Here is a 19,987-nt window from a genome sequence, read left to right as displayed (position 1 = left end):
CATTGCCAGTACTCTGCCCTGCGAGTCACAGTAGAGTGGACTTTCCAAAGAAGAAAGAGTCAAATGTGAGATGCTCACGGGGTTGGTGACGGCTGCTCCATGTCCATGTCTTGAGAACAGAGAAACACACAGGAGGGAAGTGCAGCCTGGGGGATTTGTACCCTGGTTAGGAACCCAGAACCCTAATGGGACCTTTGAAGGTATCTGAGGTCACAGTGCCAACTTGTGTGGCCAGAGGAGAGCAGGGGTCCCATGGGGATTGTGGGTGCTTGGAGCTGCAGCCTGGGGGGTCCCAGCACCCCTGCAGGCACCACCGATGCCTGAGAAGATGGGCTACTGGGGCTCCACCCCAGACATGGTCCAACCTGACCACAAGGAAGTGACATGTCATGGGCGTAAGGAAGCTCCACTGAGGAGGAAATGCTCCAGTGCAGCTCCATTGTGTGGGGTGAGTGTGGACAGAGAGAGGAGCAGCTGTGGGCTGTGGAAGGGAGACAGCAATCCCAATCCAGTCCTGGACCAGGAGCTGTCCTGTCACTGGGATTGAGAGGAGCCCGGGGCACCAGGCCCAGGACTCTGCCTCAGTCCGTGGTGCTCCTCTCCCCGAGCTTCCTGCACCTCGACCAGCTTGAGCCAATGCGGAAGAAGATTGTGAGACCAAACACAGGCTGGACGAGGAAGTGAAGAGGCCTCAAAAAGCAGAAGTGGGTCGTGGAGACTGGACCCTCTGTGAGGAGGCTTGAAATTGTCCCCCCTCAGGAACCTGGTATTGCTGTGGGTGACGTCTGTGCTGTAGACATGACCCCAGGGGACAGAAGGCCGTGGCTGCCTGTAGCTCTGCTCCTTTTGCAGGTCCCAGGTGAGTAGGGCTGAGCCTGGGCAGGGAAGTCTGCCCTGAGAGGAGGGAGGGAGACAGGGGGAAGGAGGAAGGAGAGCAGAGAACACTCTAGGATTGGCCAGCATGCCTCAGCAGTGACCAGGAGGATTCAGTGCATAAAGCAGGTGAGTCATGTCCACTATAGTGGACAGAGCAGCCCTGAGGAGCTGGGCACCTGTGACCACCATTACCTGTGGTGTCACAGTCAGAAACAAGGTCTGGGTGCATCACACACACACACAAACACACAGACACACACATGCACACATATCAGGGACACACTCTCCTTGTGCCACTTTGTGAGGAGGGAGCAAAAATCCCCTCCCTCTGGTCTCAGGAAAAGCCAGTCTCCTGCCAAGGCCTCCTCCAGACCCTGAGGGCCCTTCGGGGACTCCAGGGTCACCATGACCCCAGATCCCCTTCACAAAGGCCCATCTGGTGAGGGACCACACTCGGCTGTGTTTTCCAGGCTGTTCATCTCTGAGTGGCCCCACCTCCATGACGGGCACCGTGGGGGGATCCCTGAGCGTGCAGTGTCAGTATGAGGAGAAATTCAGAGACATTGCCAAATACTGGTGCAAGAGCCCATGTTTGGGGGATATTGTGAAGATTGAAAAGTCAGATAAAGAAGTGAGGAACGGCCGGGTGTCCATCAGGAACCATCCTGTAAACCTCACCTTCACAGTGACCTTGGAGAACCTCACAGAAGGTGATGCAGGAACATACCGGTGTGGGATCGATACATCATGGCTCCCAGGATATTTGCTCGACGTCACCTTCCATGTTGTGGTGTCTGTGACCCCAGGTGAGCTGTGGACGTCCCTCCCCCAGCGCCAGCACCAGGGCTGCCTGAGACTGGGGCTGATCACCCCCACCCCGGCAGGAGAGTGGTGGGGTGTGGTACAGAAGAGCAGGATGGGAATGGGGTTGGTGCCTCGAACACCAGGAATATGCACGTGTGTGTTTGTGTATGTGTGTGCGCGCACGCGCATGTGTTGTGTCTGTGTATATGTCCGTGTGTGTCTAAGTGTCTCTGCAGGCGTTTTGTTGTCTGCACACTCACACAAGATTATGAACACCTCTGGTTGTCTTAGGAGCCTCTGAGTGCCCCACCCTGACACACTCTCACGCCTAAAACTCTCCAAGGGTGGGCAGTGGGAATGGCCCTGAGACTGGGGGCGGCTGCTTTCCTGTCCTGACAAGGGTCCTGTCCACGCTGAAAGGGACCCGAGTCTCTTCCTGGACCGCTCTCTGTCCTCCCAATGGGGAACAGAACTCCTAGGGCATTCGCTCTTCTCCCTTACTGGCTGCCCATGACCCGGGCTCTAACAGGACATCAGTGTGGCATGGATGGTTCCTGAGGCACCAGCCTCAACGCTGTGATCCTGGGGGTCTGCGGCAGCCTGAACTGGGCCCCAGGAAGGAGCCCCAGACCCTGATGTGGGGCTTCTGTGAGCATTTGGGGACCTCCCTCCCCCTCCAGCTTGACCCTCCCCCTCGGGCCCCTTGTCCCCACAGGAGGGAGCTCAGAGAAACCCCTGAAATCTCCCCTCAGACAAAGGAGAAGAAGGATGAGAAAAATGAGTTCTCTGGTCTTATGACCCCAAATATACTTCCTTGTGCTGCAAAGAATTCTTTACTAGAACCCTGTTTTTGTTTCCTAAAAACCACATGGAGATCATCCATCTAAGTGGGTAGATTTTTATCCTGTGTTCTTATTCTGATGGTGTCCCTGGTTCCTCCGAGGTCCTTCTTGTAGGTCTTCGTTTCGCTCACACAGGACATTTCCCTCCCAGGCCCTTTGTGGGATCCTATTTAACAGTGAGGGGCTGAGCATCCTCGGACACCACCAGCGGGGTGAGGGAAAGCCAGTTGTCCAGTTGGCTTCAGGACAGGCCACATTCTATGGGGTCCCCCGGATGTGTGTCTGTCTCTCTAGATCTTTCTTTCTGTCTATCTTTCTGTCCTGTGGCACCCCAGGTTCACGGGTCTGGCTGACAGTTTGGGGCCTGAGTGCATTGAGTGCCAGGGTCCCACCATTCAGTGTAGACTCCGCTGAGTGCCCTGTTGCATGATTCTCACTCCAGACATCAGCCCCGCCTAAGGACTCTGCCTGCCCCACCCCCAGCTCTGGATCAATCTCTACAGAGTAAAGCTCACCCCATCCTCTGCCAGGGTAAACAAGGTGCGGGGTGGCTGAGCCCGGAGCCCTTGCTCTTTCCACACACTCTCACGTGCCCCGGTGAGCAGGACGACTCTGCCTCTGAAATCGCCCACCTGGGCAGGGTGCACCTGGAGAAGGGGCCAGGGGAGGGCCTGAGTGCCAGTCAGACTGGGTGTGGCTGTGGGGGGATGTGGAGCCAGGACATCCGTCCAGATGGCCTGAGTGACCAGGACCAGGTGATTCGGAGCCAGACAGCTGACAGAGAGTGGGAGAGCCCGGGGGAGGAAGCAGGCCTGACACAGGCTTCTCCCTCAATCCTCACTACAGTTCCCAGCTCCGTGAGGCCCACCAGGACCCTGATGTCATTTTGGAATATAGATGGGGTTTGGTGGGGTGGGGTCTGGAGCCTACAACCAAGAAAGAATTCTTGAGACGTCTTTGGTGCAAAACAGTGGTTTTATTAAAGCTTGGGGATAGGACCCGTGGGCAGAAAGAGCTGCTCCCCGGGGTTACGAGGGGTGGCTGATTATATACTTGGGAGTTTGGGGAGGTAAGGAAAAGGGGGGGTTCAGAAGGATTTTCATATGTTAAAGAAGACCCACAGGATACTGGAGACCTTGCCATTGTCAATGTTAAGGTTGTTTTTCCCTCTAGCAAGGCAGTAACATGAAGACAGCTGGGAGCTTCCTGAAAGAACATCCCATGTCCCACCCAGGGGAGGGTGTGGGGTGTCAGCCTTTGCTTGTACTCAGCTTGCCTTGTGCTCCCTCATCAACCCCAGGTCTTCACAGGACCCTGCCAGCCCCCACGTGGAGCACTACAACCCCGCAGGAGTCCCCCAGTCCCAGTCAACATCCTCTGTAAGGGACTAACAGCTGGAAACCTTTGACACCTGGGTGATTTCTAGGCAACACAGAGGGCTGAGGAACGTGGGCGTGACTGTCTTGGCCTAGGTCCCTCACTTATTTACCAACTCCACACCAAATTGTGGAAGTCTTACCAAGTGCCAGGTGTTCTTCTAGGGATACAGCCCTGGGCCACCTAGACACAATCCTGCTCTGACAATAGTTGGGAAATTCACACAGTGAAGAAGTCAACACATTCATCAGTATGTATGGCAGTAATGCCAGTTCGTGATGAATGCTTGAAGGCAATAGTACACATGGGTCAGGGAGAGCATGTGTAGGAGAGTTTCAGGGTGGTGCGATTGCTATTTAATACACAATGATCAGGGAGGCCTGGCCGGTGAGAGGACATTTCCCTGGAGACCTGTAGGATTTGGGGAGCCATCACTCAGCTATCTGTAGAAATCAGGCTCCAGAGACAGGGAAGAGCAAGTGCAAGTGTTTTTGCAAAGGGGGCCTTCAGGACCCAGCCCAGGTCAGCCAGGTGCTCTGGGGGCCCCTGGGCTCTCTTTTCTGCTCCCCCTTCCCCCCCCAGGCTCTTGCCAGAGGGTCATGCTGTTGAAGACCAGGCCTCTAAGGGAGTGGAGAGGTGAGTGGGGTCATTCATTCCCTCCATCATGAACCACTGAATTTCAAGGCCAAGGTTTTGGAGGCACCGCACAGGTGCCAGAGCCTCCCCGGGACTAAAGCACACATTTCCGATCCCTCATGGGAAACACTGTTTGTGGGGAGCAGACATCAGACAAATACCCTGACACCGATTTCTGGTCCTGAGACAGGGTAACCCCCAATGGGGATGGCTTACGTAGAACCCTTTTCCTGGCCCACGTCCTGCCTGCTCCCTGGGGTCTCCCTCCTGTCACTCCAATAGCCAGGCCCTCTCCATGTCCACATCCTGTCTCAAGGGCAATTGTTAGGCTAAAGGTCACAGGCATGGTCTGTTGTGTGGGGCTGCCCTGCCCATGGAACCTCCTGGGACTGATCTGTGTATGGACTGTTGTAGCCTCAGGACATGGGCACAGGGACAGAAGGAAAGTGGAGGGTACCAGGGCAACTCCTTGAGGATGTGGCTCACTGCCTGTTACTGTGTCCCCCACAGGTCCCTTCTCAGCAGGACCTACTTCCGGCTCCTGGTCTTCCTGGAGGTGCCGCTGCTCCTGAGCATGCTCAGTGCTGTCCTCTGAGTGAACAGGCCTCAGAGGGGCTCTGTGGGGAGGTGGCGTCATCCTGATTTGAAAACCAGTAACACCAATTGCCCACTGATGACCCACCCAGGAACACAGCCCTTCTGATGGATGGGAATGGCTTGCTGACCAATTATCCAGCCATTTTCCATATTTCATTCTGAATATTTGTAAACCTTTTTTGTAACTTTTCCTGCAATTTTTTGTAGACACAAAGAATTTTCCCAATATATGCATACTCCTTAAACACTGAATACTCTTCAACCCTTGGTTGCCCACATCATAGCTTAAGTAATATACATCCTTAATATTTCTGAAGTCCCAAGCTCCCCTCTGAGAAATCCAAGCTATGAACTTTACATTCATGTTCTTCTTGTTTTCTTCATGGGTTTGCCATATATATATATATACATATATATACAAATTATTTACTCTCGATCAGTTCATAAAAGGCAGCCAAGGTTCAAAGCAAAATACTTTTATTTCCAAGGTCATTGCTTTTCTTATAATACTTCTTTCCCAAGTCATCATTTTTTTCAATAAAACAAGGTCCCTTACTACATAAGCCTCCTTGTGAAGAGGCGTTTATGCATCCCAGGTGCTGATGGGGTCCCTGGGCCTCTGATAGGTCTGGCCTGGCCCCGGGGGCCCTGCATTATGAGCCCCCTGAAGGTGATACTGCTGGGGACTTGTGGTCAGTCCCACACTGAGAGTTCCCATCAACAATGGTGGGTTCTAAGAGTTCCCATAAACACAGTTTCTCTCTTGTTTGAGTTTGAACACTGGAAGGAAAATATTTTATTATAAATGGGGGGAAAAATCAGGACAGTTCACCAGCCTGCTCTGATCCTATGCAAACACAAATGTGGCAATTAGAATACAAAGTAATCCGATGTCAGAGCCAACCTTCAGAGCCCAAGCAGGAAAAAATCTTTATTACATTAATCCCATTTTCCTCACCTTTAGATATATTAATCAAAGTACACCAAAACCCTTAAAAATATCACTCCCAAAATAAGACACTAAAACTCAGAACATATAGAAACTCTGCGTAATAAAGCTGACTGAACAGACAAACACATTGTGGAATTTTAAACCTTGACAGACTTTTAAATAATAATGCTTTAGCGGGGGCGCCTGGGTGGTTCAGTCGGTTGAAATGTCTGTCTTCCGCTCAAGTCATGATCTGGGGATCAGGGATCGAGCCACACATCGGGCCCCCTCTCAACGGGGATTCTTCTTCTCCCTCTCATTCTCCCTCTGCCCCTCCCTCTGCTCGTGCTCTCTCTCTCTTTCTCAAAAAAAATATTGGGGCGCCTGGGTGGCTCAGTCGTTAAGCGTCTGCCTTCGGCTCAGGTCAAGATCCCAGGGTCCTGGGATCGAGCCCCGCATGGGCCTCCCTGCTCCGCGGGAAGCCTGCTTCTCCCTCTCCCACTCCCCCTGCTTGTGTTCCCTCTCTCACTGTGTCTCTCTCTCTGTCAAATAAATAAAACCTTTACAAAAATATATTAATAATGCTTTAGGGAGGTGATTAAATTTAAAAAATAAACTACAAAATAAAACACATTTAAAACACCAAGTTTTGGTGACCGGGATAGGTAAAGTAATTTCATTATAAACTTGAGGATCTAAAAAGTAATTTGTTACATTTACTAAGATAAATCTGAGATGGCCTGTATCAAGCACATGTATCCTGCATAGTGACACTGGGCTTTTCGGGCATAAAAAGACACAGTCCCACCATCCTTTAGAGTTAGGATCAGCCAGATTGAAAAATAAAATTATACTGACTCTCAAGTAGGTCATACTGATGAGGATCATTTTGGCTTATCACTCTGGCATTGGGACTGTGAAAAGTTCAGGGAAGAAGTCTCATTCTTAAAGGTAGCCTCCAGCAATGCAAGCTTCTCTTTTCCTACTTTTTATCTCAATGATATTTAGAGACTTTCTGTAATTAAGGAGAGTTATGATTCAATTGGTCTGTAAGCCTGAGTCTGAAAATGCATAGGAGCTGGTTGACCAGTAAGAAGACTGACGCCAGACAAAGGAAAAACACACGAGCCCAGGTTCTAGGCCGTGACCTTCCAGCAACAGAGATGTTGTGGGCAAGTCACCACAAGCCCAGCAGGGGGGCCATACACGTAAGGGCCAGAAGAGACCTCAAGCTAAGCCAGCTTCTTGCTTCTAAAGGAGATAAATCTGACTAGCTAAATACTTGCCCTTATACTCATAGGTAGGGAATCTGAGGTCTCTTTTACTTTATAATCATTTTTTTAAGATTATTAAAGGCAGCATCATTGTAAATCAGAGCTGTAGGAAGCTTCGGGGGCTTGACAGGTACAGAGCAAGCACGGTCCCATGGGATCTTAGAAAGAACCCGGGGTGGGAGAGGATCGAGCAGCACCTGAGAGGCAGCTGAGACAGAGGGGAGAGCACCCTCACCCTTCAGGATTGAGCTGGTGGCGAAGAGACACCACGAAAGAATAGCTGCAAAATACAGCATGCTCATCAGCAGAGATGACTTTCCAAGGACAGGAGCCCACAGCTCACCCCTCTTACCTGGGAATTTCTATCCCAGGTTCTCTTGAATAAACCCTCTTCTCCTAAAGCTGTGGCTCTCAGACGGGATGAGTTACTCCTAGGGGACGTTAGGCAAAGCCAGTTGACAATTTTGGCTCTCACCACTGGGGGAAGGATGCTATTGGTATTTAGTGGGGAGGGGCCAGGGGTTTTGCTGAATGTCCTACGGTGCACTGGGAGTCAGGAGTTTCTTTTTCAGGCCCTGGTGGGCAGGAAGCTTGCTGTGGGAGTAGGGGAGTGGGGTGGGGGGACACCATGCTGGCTCAGGGTTAGGGTCTGGGTGTAACAGCATCCCTGACAATGTTTTCTCATCCAGACCTGAGGAAGCAGCCCCACATTTTCAAGGCTGGGGCTTAAGCAACTGAAAGAGGAGGCAAGCTGGGAACCCTGCTCTGAGGGGTCCACCCACCTACACTCAGGCACCCTTACAGCCGGAGCCCCCTTTGGCAGCAACTGCACAGAGAAGATTCAGTGTTGCTCCTTCCACTCCCTAAAGCCCTAAGCCTGTGTCTGGAGGACTTCAGGCCTACAGCACAGGCCTCCCTGGTTCCTGACCCCTTCCCCTTCTAGCCTCAGGGTGACGTCTGGGCTTCCAGGGGACCTGAACCCCAAGGCCTCTCCAGCCCAGGCTCTTCAGATGAAGAAAATACTGATGGTGTCTTTCAGGCTCTTTGTCTCTGAGTGGCCCCAGCACCGTGATGGGCACCGTGGGGGGTTCCCTGAGAGTCCAGTGTCGGTACGAGGAGAAATACAAGACATTTACCAAATACTGGTGCCGACAACCGTGCTTGCCACTATGGAACCAGACTGTGGCCACCAGAGGGTCTGAGGAAGAGATGAGAAGTGGCCGCGTGTCCATCGTGGACCATCCTGGGGACCTCACGTTCACAGTGACCTTGGAGAACCTCACTGTAGACGATACAGGAAAATACAGGTGTGGGATCGCAACAATACTGCATGAAGAAGGACTCCATGGTTTCCTGCCTGACCTCTTTTTCCAGGTTCAAGTGTTTGTCTCCCCCAGGTAAGACCCTGCTTTTCTTTGCTGCCATGGAAGAAAGGATGTGAGCTAATCCCTGCAGAGCATCTGAGCAAATCTCAACTCTGGAGAAAAGAAGCAGGCCTGGTATTTAGGCCTCAGAGACTCGGGACCAAGTGGACTATGTGGGTGTGTGTGGGAAAGGTGGGTGGGTGGGAGTGTGCATGAGTGTGAAAGAGCATGCGTGTGCATGCGTGTGTGAGAGCCCATGAGCGTGAGGGAAGGTGGGAGTGTGACATCCAAGGCCCCTGCCACCAGCCCAGGGCCTGACAAGAGTTGTGGGACTCGGGGACTCTGCAGCTGGTGTCCACATGGAGAGGTCTGGGCTGTGCATCTCTATCAGGACCAGGGAGCTCGTGCCACCCTCCTGTGCTCACAGGGTTGTGTGTCCCTGTTGTCAAACTTCCTGAATTGACTTCTGCAGTCTTCAGGTAGGGTGGACAAGTCAGGGGGCCGCACTGCCTGGGGGTGGGACCTGAGGTCTAGCTCCTGTGCCAACATTCCAACATTCCTGTTTCCAGTGAGATGAGGGATGCTGAAGTGCTTAATGGGGAAGGTGATGCTTCTCTGGTCCTGGATTATGATATGTCCATCTGTAGAGCAGATAGGGATGCTGTTGAATGGGGATTTGCCACACTCTGGCCAGGCCTGGGTCTGGTTAGGGGCAGGTGACAGCCCCAGAAGCTCAGTCCCTCAGTGCCCTCTGCTTTCTGAACTCTCAGAGAGTTTCAGGGAGCCAGAGCTGCCTGGGTCCCCTCATCTCCCTTTCCTTCCATTCCTCACCACCACATCCTCATGTGTCTGCTGCATCCGGATGCTCAAGGTGGAGGCTTGAGCAGAAGGACAGGAGAGTGGGGCCCTCAGCGTGGGGCCGTCCGGCCCTGGTACCAATCAGCTTTGACACTGATATTGACTTTTGAGGCCACAGGACTTGAGCACAAAAGCAGGTGGGGGAGAGGCAGAGCCTGGGCCTCATGCCCAGGAGGAAACACCTGCCAGTCACCGTGTCCCTCCTACAGGTCCCTGCTCGGCAGTGTCCACTTCCTGCTCCTCATTCTCCTGAAGGTACCCTTGTTTCTGATTATGCTCAGTGCCGTCCTCTGGGTCAACAGGCCTCAGTGGGCAACTTGTGGGACACAGAGTCGGCCTGATGAAGACAAGCGGCGGCCCTCCTTGAGCATCGATATCCTGTCCAGAGACACTGCCACTCAGACTAGAGGAGGAAGAACTTCTGACCCCAAACCTTCTATCTCTTCTCACCTTATTGCCAAAAACTGGTAAATAAACAGAAAAGCTTGAAAAAAATGCAATAAAATATATCACACACACACAATTGTGTATATAATGAAGATGTGCATAGTGCTTGTATGGGGAGAAGGGGGAAATCACTCCATAGGACTCTTAAATGCCAGAAGAGAGCACCAAGCCTGGTTGGTCAGAGGAGCCCAAGGTGAGGGAGGGCCTGCTTTTCGTTGACCTTGCCCTCCTGAGAACCCCCAGGGCAGCCTCTCAACTCAACATTCCTTCCTTTCTCTACCCACTCACCAAATATTCACCAAGAGCCTATGTAGCTAGCACCAGCCTATGTAGACCTTGACCTGTGAGAAATCACCAAAAACAGTCCCAACCTGAACTGAGTTCTTGGGAGTATGGATGGCGAAGGGAGGGGCGGGGCTTAGCATAAAGCAGCTGTTTGTGGAAACCAGGTCCTGCCCAGGCAAACCCTCTCTCTCTTCTCAGTGTCGGCCTACCTAATGCCCAAAGTCAGCTGCTGAGCTGAGGGGTTGGGAGTGAGTATAACCAGATATCCAAGTCTGGCCCAAATGTGGTTATTAGATCCACAGGGTCTTGGATCAGAGAGACCTGGGAGCAGAAAGGAGGGACCTGGGGCCTCCTCTTGAGGAGGCAGCTCAGTGTCTGTCACTGTGTCCCTCACAGGTCCCTGCTTAGCAAGGTCCACTTCCTACTCCTGGTCATCCTGGAGGTGTCCCTGCTCCTGACCATGCTCAGTGCTGGCTTCGGGGTGTCCTCCCTCCTTCTGGGCACCCCGACCAAGAGAAGCTTCAGCCCTTCATGCCTTTGGATATGCTACCCAGACACACAGCCCTTCAGATGAGAGAAGATAAGATACACCACATCTAATTTATCCATTTTTCTGTTGATGGTTTTGGGTTGTTCCCATCTGGGGCTTATTTCACAGCCAGGGCTGCCATGAACATTTTTGTACAGGTCACCTAGTACATATGTGAAATGATTTCACTAGGGTACATACTTAGGGATGGAATTGCTGGGATTTAGAGTTTGTGCACCCTCAACCATGCTAGATAATGCCAGATGATTTTCCAAACCCATTAGTGGCCCCACTTAGCTCCCATCAGCTATGACTGAGGGCTCCTATTGCCCTGCCTCTGTGTGTGACTACTTGGATTGTCAGACATTTTCATTGTTAACTTTTGGCCAGTTTGAAATAGTGCTTTGTTTCACCATCCACAGGGTGGCCAGGTTGTGCAGCCAAGGCAGGTAAGTGTGAGCAGGAAAGAGGCCCATGCAGGTTTCAAGGTCACTGAGAACAGACAACATGCACACAGGCTCAGTGATTGCGGTATTTACTTACAGTATTTACTCTACAGAAGTAGAGAGAGAGGGATCCAGGCGTTACATCCGTCCCCCATGGCCGGTGCTTCCACTCAGCAGTCCATGTGGGCAGTGTGGCCGCATGAACCCCAGGTGTCCTCCTGAGCACCTTTTCACTTCCTGTTGTATTCCCTCTTCTGTTCAAGTTTGCTCATCTTTCTCAGGTTTCTCTTTTCCTTACTGAATTATAGGACTCATACTCACGTTGGTGAAATTTTATCAATGATGGCTTTCAAATATGCGCTCCCATAATTTGTGACTTGTCTTTTCATTCTGGACTCTTCATGAAGTGTATTTGAATTCATCAAAAGTATTTTGGTTTGTACTTTTTGTACCATATTCAAGAAACCTTTCTTATCCCAAAGTTATAAAAATATCCTCCTATATTTTTTCTAAATACTTTAAAATTCTGCAGTTCACATTTAGTCCTGGATCCATCGAGTCTGACTTTTTTTTCTTACATGATGTGAGGTTGGAACCACTTTCCTTTTTTCCCCATATGGATGACCACATACTCCAACATTTTTATTGTTTTTCTTTCTTTCCTCATTTATATGAGTTATATCAAGTGTCCATGTAAAAACAGGTCTGTTTACGGATGCTCTATTCTGTTAGGCTACTTACTTATCTGTGTTCATTACCATATTGTCCTAATCATGTTAGCCATAGAGAGTCCCTCTACATTATATTTTTTTAGAAAAAACTGGGAGAAAGATTAAAGAATAAAAATAAAAAGAAAGACTAATAGGATTGAGAGACGCATAATATAATATCCAGAATGTCCAGGATCCGATAGAAACCACTCACTTTATCAAGGACCAGCCATCTGTAGATTCAATGCAATCCCTATCAAGATTCCAATGGCATTTTTTATACTGGTAGAAAAACAACTCTTAAAATTTATGTGGAATCAGAATAGACCCCGAATAGCCAAAGCAATTGTGAGAAAGAAGAACAAAGCAGGAGACGTGACACTTCCTGATATCAAGCTATACTATATAGCAATAGTCATATATCTATGACTATATATATGACTATCTATCTATGAAGCTATATTATAAAGCGTCTGCCTTCGGTTTGGGTCATGCTTTCAGGGTCCTGGGATCAAGCCCCGCATCGGGCCCCGCATCGGGCCCCGCATCAGGCCCCGCATCGGGCTCCCTGCTCCGCAGGAAGCCTGCTTCTCTCTCTCCCACTCCCCCTGTTTGTGTTCCCTCTCTCGCTGTGTCTCTCTCTGTGTCAAATAAATAAATAAAATCTTTTAAAAAAATAAAAATAAAAATAATTCTAGTCTAACAGGATTGCTTCTCAGCTGCTGAGTCCCCCTGGATGATTCAAATACTGTGATCCTGGCCACCCAGGGGTTAGAACTAGACCCACTGTATCCTGATGGCCTTTTCTCCTCAGGCTGAGTCCTACAGCCTGCTCAGTCCCCAAGCCCCATCCTGCTCATCAGCCTGAGCTGTTGGCTCAGGAATCACTGTGTCTCCACTAGAGGTGGACCCAGACATTCACAGGTCCAGAGCTCAAGGTGCAACCAGGTGACTGGAGCCTACAGGGTAGTTCAGACTAGAATAAGTCGGGGCCCTCACCACCTGTGCCCAGGGGAGGGGATGGAACCAGGAAGAAAGACAAGACACATCTGACTCTAGTCCAGGGCTTCAGTTTTATTGAGAAGCAGCGACCACACAGCTCTTCTGGATTTCTTACCCCCTGGAAGTGGTAGAGAGACCCAGTGCCCCCTACTGAACATGGTCAGCTGGCTTGGAATTTGAGGTGGTGACTGATGTAGGAAACAAAGACAGAAGAAAAATTATTAAATTTTCTTACTATCTACAGCCCACTGACAAGTCCTTGAAATAGGCAGAGTGACATTCCTCTAGGATCTCAGCTGCCTTGATGTTAATACTTTGCTAAGGGCAAAAGGCAATGTTAGTTTAAATCCAAGGACCCTGTAAGTCTCCTTTAACATACAAAAATTCCTTTGGAAACTTCCTTTATCTCTCCTCCCCAAGATACATGTTGGCAATCATTCCTCAAGGTATGACCCACCGATATCCATCTGAAGGGTCTCATGACTCAGGTTTTATTAGACAGTAATAAATGACCTTTTCTCAACAATAGCTAGGCCCCTCAAGGTCCTTGAAACTTTGCTTCCAAAATTCCTCAGAGACTTACTGTATCCCCAACCCCTTACCCACTTAAAAGGATATAACGGGCCACTCCTCATGACCCCGGTGCAGCTCTTTCTGCCCATGGGTCCTGTCCCTGTGCCTTCTTTAATAAAAGCACCTTTTTGCACCAAAGATGTCTCAAGAATTCTTTCTTGGCCATCGGCTTCAAACCCTAATATCTTTCCCACATCAGTGACAACTGACAATGCTTCCTCTTATTGCTCATGAGTGAGGGAAGCAGCTCTTTAAATACTATGATCAGGGCCAGCAAGGTCTAAGGAAAGGCGGCTAAGGGGATGAGAAGACATCCCCAACAAGGAGACAGAGGTGCCAGGACGAAGAAAGATGGGCAGAAATGGACAGGAGGTTTGGGGTCGGGGAAGTCTACCTTGCAGTGAGGGGAGAAAGGTCTGCCATTTGGCTCTGCTCTGGCATCCCATGAAGAGCCTCAAAATCATCTTTAATATTATCTCTAAATTGAATTATCTGTACAATCACAGGGCTGCACTGACATAAATGTTTATCCTACTATTTCTACATGTGTTTTATTCCTACCAAAACACAAATAAATTAATATTTTAACTCAGGAATCATTTTTATAACCCAATTAATTATGCCTTATGACCACTTGCATATAAAAAGTTGATTCAGGAGCATTACACATTTCTGGTATACCATATATATATATATTTTTTTTTTTTTTTATTTTGTCCCCAGAGTACTTACACTTTCCCTTCAGCCACAAGCGCTCAGCATCTCCGAGAGCCCAGGTACACGCAGCCGAGGGGTCTCTCCTGGCATCCTAGAGACAAACTTGTGCCCACATGGACACTATCAGGGACTGGGGCAACCGAGGCTCCAGGTCCAGGCAGCAGTGGAACTCAGCATCCTCCAGGCTGGTGTTGGGAGCCAACCCAAGCACTTACCTCTTCCCACTCTAAAATATCCCAGAAATTTTGTAACCCTACTTTGGCAACTCTCTTTTCTTCATATGTTGAGAGCTACACAAAACGAAAGTGTCCCAGGGCTCTCTGAACCTCAGAGACACCTTAAAGCCAAAGAGAAAGCAGATACTTCCGATTCCAGCCCAAGGAAAGGCAAGAACATTTGCCTTTAACTTGGTCTTTGCTTCATTATTCTTTTCCCTTGCAAAAGACAGACCCAATTCACTGTGTGGATGGTCCCCATGCTCTTGCATGTTCAGCATGCTGACATCCTAGGCTTTTAATCTGCGTTTCTCTGTAGCAGCCCCTTGAAACACCTATATTCCATCAACTCTTGCAGATATCTTGGGAGGTCACTTAGCAACTGTATAGTACATTATTAGTTTCAGATATAGTGTTCAACGATTCATTAGTTGCATATAACACCCAGTGCTCATCACAACACCTGCCCTCCTTAGTACCCATCACCCAGCTACTCCATACCCCCAACCCCCTCCCCTCTGAAACCCTCAGTTTGTTTCCCGGAGTCCATAGTCTCTCATGGTTTGTCTCCTCTTGGGTGAGAGCCTCAGGCAGGTGAGGGGTGGAAGGTGGAAGGTCTGAGCAAAGGCAAAGCTCAGGGCAGGGGAGTGCCCTGGAAAGCCAGTGGGGCAGGAATCCGGGGGGTCAGGTAGATGTGGATAGGCAAGGCAAGGAAATGGACTTCAGCAAAGAATTATACACCATGATGGAGTGAGGTTTATTCCAGGTAGGTAAGTTTGGTTCAACTTTGAAACACGAACCACTGTAATCCACCATACCAAACTAAGGAAAAAAAAATCATAGGATCATCTCAAATGACACTGAAAAAGCATATGACAAACTCCAATACCCACTCGTGATAAAAAAGAAACTCATAAAAACAAGAATAGAGGGAATTTCCTCAACTTGATGAAGATCATCTGAAAGAAAAATACAGCTGTCATCACACTGAACAATGAAAAACTAAATGCTTTCCCTCTGAGATCATGAGCAAGGCAGAGATGCCCACTCTCACCATGTATTCATCTTAGCCCTGGAAATTCTGGCTATTGCAGTAGGTCAGATAAAGAACTAAAGGCATGGAGAATGGAAAAGAAGAAGAAAGCTGTCCCTGTTTGCAGATGACATAACTGTCTATGTAGAAAATCTCAAACCACCTGTAAAACCTCATAGAACTAAGAGGTGAGTTCATCAGGTCATGGGATACAAGATTAACACACACAAGTCAATCCCATTTCCATATACTAACAAGTGAACATATGCAAAACCAACACTTAAAATGCATTCCATTTACACTTTCTCCAAAGAAAATGAAATGTTTAGGTACAAACTTAACAAACTATGTCCTGGGTATGGATGCCAAAAATGGCAAAATGCCGAGGACAGAAATCAAAGAAAATTTGAATAAATAGATGTCAATTCTCCCCGAAACCTGAGCTCTAATCTCTCTGACTGAAAACCAATATCCTTTTTCCATGGGCTCCAGATTTTCCCTGAGCTCCGGCCCTCTGTCGGCAGGGAGCTGGAGGGATCATGACAGGCCTGATACTCAAGTACAAAAGGCATTTCTTTTTTTAAATTTCTTTATTTAAATTTGATTAATTAACATATAATGTATTATCAGTTTCAGATTTAGGAGTTAGTGAGTCATCAGTCTTACACAATACCCAGTGCTCATTACGTCACGTGCCCTCCTTAATGTCCATCACCGAGTTACCCCAATCCCCCGACCCCACTCCCCTCCAGAAAGCCACAGTTTCTTTCCTATGATGAAGAGTCTCTTGTGGATTGTACAAAAGGCATTTCTAGTTCTCAACCTCGTGATGAGAAGAAGATATCAACCAGAGCACACTTGTGGCACTTCTTTAAGCCTCCAAAAGGTGGCGATAGTGGCCATTTGCAGAACTTCTGGGCGGAGCCTCTTTAAGGACTTAAAAATAACTGTACTCTAGACCACTATCCTTGATGAACATGGATGCATAAATTCTCACCAAAATACTAGCCAATAGGATCCAACAGTACACTAAAAGGATAATTCACCATGACCAAGTGGGATTTATCCCTGGGCTGCAAGGTTGGTTCAACATCCGCAAATCAATCAACGTGATACAACACATTAACAAAAGAAAGAACAAGAGTCATATGATCCTCTCAATAGATGCAGAAAAAGCATTTGACAATGTACAGCATCCTTTCTTGATCCAAACTCTTCAGAATATAGGGATAGAGGGTACATACCTCAATATCATAAAAGCCATCTATGAAAAACCTACAGCAAATATCATTCTCAATGGGGAAAAGCTGAGAGTGGTTCCCCTAAGGTCAGGAACACGGCAGGGATGTCCACTAACACCACTGCTATTCAACATAGTATTAGAAGTCCTAGCCACAGCAAACAGACAACAAAGAGAAATCAAAGGCATCCAAATCGGCCAAGAGGAAGTCAAACTCTCACTCTTTGCAGATGATATGATACTGTATGTGGAAAACCCAAAAGACTTCACCCCAAAACTGCTAGAACTCATACAGGAATTCAGTCAAGTAGCAGGCTATAAAATCAATGCACAGAAATCAGTGGCATTCCTATACACCAAAAACAAGACAGAAGACAGACAAATCAAGGAGTCGATCCATTTACAATTGCACCCCAAACCATAAGATACCTAGGAATAAATTTAACCGAAGAGGCAAAGGATCTGTACTCAGAAAACTATAAAATACTCAGGAAAGAAATTGAAGAAGACACAAAGAAATGGAAAAACGTTCCCTGCTCATGGATTGGAAGAACAAACATTGTGAAGATGTCAGTGCTACCTAGAGCAATCTACACACTCAATGCAATCCCCATCAAAATACCATCCACTTTTTTCAAAGAAATGGAACAAATAATCCTAAAATGTGTATGGAACCAGAAGAGACCCCGAATAGCCAGAGGAATCTTGAAAAAGAAAAGCAAAGCTGGTGGCATCATGATTCCGGACTTCCAGCTCTCTTACAAAGCTGTCATCATCAAGACAGTATGGTACTGGCACAAAAACAGACACATCGATCAATGGAACAGAATCGAGAGCCCAGAAATGGACCGTCAACTCTATGGTCAACTCATCTTCGACAAAGCAGGAAAGAATGTCCAATGGAAAAAAGACAGTCTCTTCAACAAATGGTGTTGGGAAAATTGGACAGCCACATGCAGAAGAATGAAACTGGACCGTTCCTTTCCACCACACACAAAAATAGACTCCAATGGTTGAAAAACCTAAACGTGAGACAGGAGTCCATCAAAATCCTAAAGGAGAACACAGGTAGCAACCTCTTCGACCTCAGCCACAGCAACTTCTTCCTAGAAACATCGCCAAATGCAAGGGAAGCAAGGGCAAAAATGAACTATTGGGATTTCATCAAGATCAAAAGCTTTTGCACAGCCAAAGAAACAGTCCACAAAACCAAAAGACAAGCGACAGAATGGGAGAAAATATTTGGCAATGACATATCAGATAAAGGGCTAGTATCCAAAATCTATAAAGAACTTATCAAACTCAACACCCAAAGAACAAATAATCCAATCAAGAAATGGGCAGAAGACATGAACAGACATTTTTCCAAAGAAGACATCCAAATGGCCAGCAGACACATGAGAAAGTGCTCAACATCGCTCAGCATCAGGGAAATCAAAATCAAAACCTCCATGAGATACCACCTCACACCCGTCAGAATGGCTAAAATTAACAAGTCAGGAAACGACAGATGTTGGCGGGGATGTGGAGAAAGGGGAACCCTTCTACACTGTTGGTGGGAATGCAAACTGGTACAAACCCTCTGGAAAACAGTATGGAGGTTCCTCAAACAGTTGAAAATAGAGCTACCATACGATCGAGCAATTGCACTACTGGGTATTTACCCCAAAGATACAAATCTAGGGATCTGAAGGGGTACGTGCACCCCCATGTTTAGAGCAGCAATGTCCACAATAGCCAAACTGTGGAAAGGGCCAAGATGTCCATCGAGAGATGAATGGATAAAGAAGAGGTGGTATATATACACAATGGAATATTATGCAGCCCCAAAAGGAATGAGATCTTGCCATTTGCAACGACGTGGATGGAACTGGCGGGTGTTCTGCTGAGTGAAATAAGTCAATCAGAGAAAGACATGTATCATATGACCTCACTGATATGAGGAATTCTTAATCGCAGGAAACAAACTGAGGGCTGCTGGAGTAGTGGGGGGTGGGAGGGACGGAGTGGCTGGGTGATAGACAGTGGGTAGGGTATGTGCTATGGTGAGCGCTGTGAATTGTGCAAGACTGTTGAATCATAGATCTGTACTTCTGAAACAAATAATGCAACATATGTTACGAAAAAAGAAAAAGAAGAAGATAGCAGGAGGGGAAGAATAAAGGGGAGTAAGTCAGAGGGGGAGATGAACCATGAGAGACGATGGACTCTGAAAAACAAACTGAGGGTTCTAGAGGGGAGGAGGGTGGGGGGATGGCTTAGCCTGGTGATGGGTGTTAAAGAGGGCACATTCTGCGTGGAGCACTGGGTGTTATGCACAAACAATGAATCATGGAACACTACATCAAGAACTAATGATGTAATGTATGGTGATTAACATAACAATAAAAATAAAAAAAATAATAATTGTACTCTAACAGGATTGTCTCTCGGCTGCTGAGTCCCCCTGGATGTTTCAAATATTCTGATCCTGACCACCCAGGGGTTAGAACTAGACCCACTGAATCCTGATGACCTTTCCTCCTCAGGCTGAATCCTACAGCCTGCTCAGTCCCCAAGCCCCATCCTGCTCATCAGCCTGAGATGTTTACTTAGGAATCACTGTGTCTCCCTTGGGGCCAACTAGAGGTGGACCCAGACACTCACAGGTCCAGAGCTCAAGGTGCAACCAGGGGACTGGAGCCTACAGGGTAGTTCAGACTAGAATAAGTCGGGGGCCCTAACCACCTGTGCCCGAAAGAGGGGATACAACCAGGGAGAAAGGACACATCTGACACTAGTCCGGGGCTACGGCTTTATTGAGAAGCAGCGACCACATGGCTCTTCTGGATTTCTTACCCCTGGAAGTGGTAGAGAGACCCAGTGGCCCCTACTGAACACGGTCAGCTGGCTGGCAACTGGGTGTGGTGACAACTGACAATGCTTCCTCTGATTGCTCATGAGTGAGGGAAGCAGCTCTTTCAAGACTAACTATGATCAGGCCAGCGAGGTCTAAGGAAAGGTGGCTGAGGGGATGAGAAACAAGGAGACAGAGGTGCCAGGACCAAGAGAGATGGGCAGAAATGGGCAGGAGGTTGGATTGGGAGGGTCTACCCTGCAGTGCGGGGAAAGAAGTTTACCCGTTGACTCTGGCCTGGCATCCCCCGACCAGCCTCAAACGTAGTCTTTATTGGAACCATGAGAGACGATGGACTCTGAAAAACAAACTGAGGGTTCTAGAGGGGAGGGGGG

At 48.4% G+C, this 19,987-nt stretch overlaps 1 protein-coding gene across 4 annotated transcripts; it reads left to right on the top strand.

Moving 5' to 3' along the window:
* Nucleotides 1-429: 429 nt before the first annotated feature.
* LOC113938982 (protein CD300H-like) lies at nt 430-10,064 on the top strand. 4 transcript variants are annotated; one of them, XM_035724391.1, is made up of 4 exons: nt 430-859; nt 1,563-1,682; nt 8,377-8,734; nt 9,769-10,064. In XM_035724391.1, the coding sequence occupies exons 1-4, from the start codon at nt 799-801 to the stop codon at nt 10,028-10,030; spliced, it is 801 nt and encodes a 266-aa protein (XP_035580284.1). In that variant the 5' UTR covers nt 430-798; the 3' UTR covers nt 10,031-10,064. The 4 variants fall into 4 exon arrangements, with proteins under 4 accessions (XP_035580284.1, XP_027480322.1, XP_027480321.1 ...); XM_027624521.2 differs by having other exon boundaries at nt 1,347-1,682; nt 9,862-10,064; XM_027624520.2 differs by having other exon boundaries at nt 1,347-1,682; nt 9,841-10,064.
* Nucleotides 10,065-19,987: the final 9,923 nt, after the last annotated feature.

This window comes from Zalophus californianus, chromosome 16 (assembly GCF_009762305.2).
Source record: "Zalophus californianus isolate mZalCal1 chromosome 16, mZalCal1.pri.v2, whole genome shotgun sequence".
NCBI classification, from domain to species: Eukaryota; Metazoa; Chordata; class Mammalia; order Carnivora; family Otariidae; genus Zalophus; species Zalophus californianus.
This window is presented reverse-complemented; position numbering and strand designations above follow the sequence as displayed.